The sequence below is a fragment of the Sinocyclocheilus anshuiensis genome, unplaced genomic scaffold (assembly GCF_001515605.1).
Source record: "Sinocyclocheilus anshuiensis isolate Anshui unplaced genomic scaffold, SAMN03320099.WGS_v1.1 scaffold115, whole genome shotgun sequence".
Classification (NCBI taxonomy): Eukaryota; Metazoa; Chordata; class Actinopteri; order Cypriniformes; family Cyprinidae; genus Sinocyclocheilus; species Sinocyclocheilus anshuiensis.
This window is the reverse complement of record NW_015548219.1, coordinates 2,132,788-2,134,865: the sequence shown is the minus strand read 5'-3', so window position 1 is coordinate 2,134,865 and position 2,078 is coordinate 2,132,788. Positions and strand designations below refer to the sequence as shown.

The window sequence follows — 2,078 nt, the reverse complement described above, 5'->3', positions numbered from 1 at the left end:
GAACAGCTTGTAACACTCCAAAGAGAAAGGAAAACTTGAAATCGCATCATATGACCCCTTTAAAAAAATCTGTCTTGATGACATTTATTCAAACTTAGTAAATAAGCTGCCTCTAGTGGTTTAACTAACAAATTGTGAACACTGATAACTTTCCTAAGGTAAACGCACCGTTAAGTGACAGGCTATTGTTTACAAGCTGTTTGATTTGACGTCTTCTTTCGGTTAAAACGCTGATTGAGTGATTACATGAGACATAATACATTTCGGTAAGCTGTACTGTATTCTGTTAACATACCTTCTGATATTCCTTCATGTGTATTTCGCGCTATAGCTTGTATAAAACTGAAAGAAACTGCGCTCCGCGCTGCACTGTGAACTGGACGGCTACGGTGATCTGGCTTGAACTACGGGTCCTTCATAGGGTCAAATAGAACCAGCATTAACACGTTATTACTTTAACTTGAACCGCGCTAAATTTGACACAAGAAACATTCTTCTTGCAAGTTGCAGTCTGACATGCTTTTCCGCCGCCTTTCGATTGACAGGAAATAATCAGCCCTGATCATCGGATGTTTTTAAACGATCGGCCAAGATTAGTGCAAATAATTGCTTTTATCGGCTGATACCGATCATTGGCCAAAACATCAGTGCATCTCTAATTTAAGACTATATGTAAGACTATCAGTATTTTATGTTATGATACAAGGAAGAAACATATGAAACGTATTCTTACTTTCATAATAAAAAAAAACAATCTGTACTGTTATAATAATATACTATCTCTCTCTCTCTCTCTCTCTCTCTCTCTCTCTCTCTCTATATATATATATATATATTCTCACAAAAAAATGTAATCCCTGACAAACTGAAACATTTCCTTACTTTCATTTTTTTTTAATCTGTACTATATCTTTATATGATAGGAAATCAGGTCTTAACAATATATAACATAAAATATGTTATAACTATAAAAACGATAGATAGACAGACAGACAGATAGATAGATAGATAAATATAGTTTGCCTATATAAATAATATATAAAAAAATAAAAATAATATATATTAAAATAAAATGTATATTAAAATATAATAACTAAATTGAGTATAGTTTGTATTTTATTACAATTATTTTATTTTTATAACACTGATAAATCATTCTTTCTCTCTACAGACTCCATCCACGCTTATTTTGGTGGCACTATAGCCTATTATTTCAGCTTCCTGGACTTCTACACTTTGTCATTGTTTCCTCCAGCCATCCTAGGCCTCTTCATCACGTTTTTCCTCCCCAGCGCAAACTTCTCCAGTGGAAATAAAACTGAGAGCGCGCTGGCACCGCCGAAGGACGACGATGACCAGCCTTCAGTCAGCTCCTACATGGTGCAGGCAGTCTTCAGCATGCTGTGGTCCACGGTATTCATGGAGCTGTGGAAGAGGAGGAGCGCAGCTTTATCCTATCGCTGGGGCACTTTCAATTTAGCTGAACAATTTCAAGAGCCCCGACCGGGTTTCCATGGAGTACTCGGCACCAATCCAGTCACGGGCAGACTGGAGCCGCTGTTTCCCGAATGGAAGAGGAGGCTTAGGATAGGTCTGGTGTCAATGCCTGTGGTCGGGGTGTTTTTGGGTCTGGTGGTCATGGGGATGGCAGGTTTCTACTTCTTTGAGCGCCTGGTCTCAAACTGGCACAAAGCATCTGGATCATACTTCACAGCAGCCTTGCTATATCTCCCTTCTATAGGCCATATTGTCTATACTAATGTGCTGGGGAATATATATCGCAACGTGGCCTTGCAGCTAACAGAAGCAGGTAAGAAAAAGATCAGGCAAAAGAACCTGATTAATGTTATTAATGTTAATTTAAATTGTTTGTGATTAAATTCTTACTATAATTATATATAATAATATAATAAATTATTAGACATAATTATAATATATGTAAATATGATATACTGGTGATATAATCTTTTCATATTTTGCAAAATATTCTGTAAAAAATTATAAATTATATTTATAATTATTATTATAAATATCTAAAATATCTTAAAAAAAAAAAAATGTGTAAAAATGTACATAGA

General features: G+C 35.4%; 1 protein-coding gene across 1 annotated transcript in view; it reads left to right on the top strand.

The window, feature by feature from the left end:
- The window catches only part of LOC107654160 (anoctamin-10-like), a 20,511-nt gene that overhangs the window by 15,377 nt on the left and 3,056 nt on the right, over positions 1–2,078 (top strand). The window contains exon 7 of the mRNA XM_016441128.1: positions 1,172–1,810. Coding sequence (XP_016296614.1) covers positions 1,172–1,810 — 639 coding nt within the window. The remainder of the gene's footprint in view (positions 1–1,171; positions 1,811–2,078) is intronic.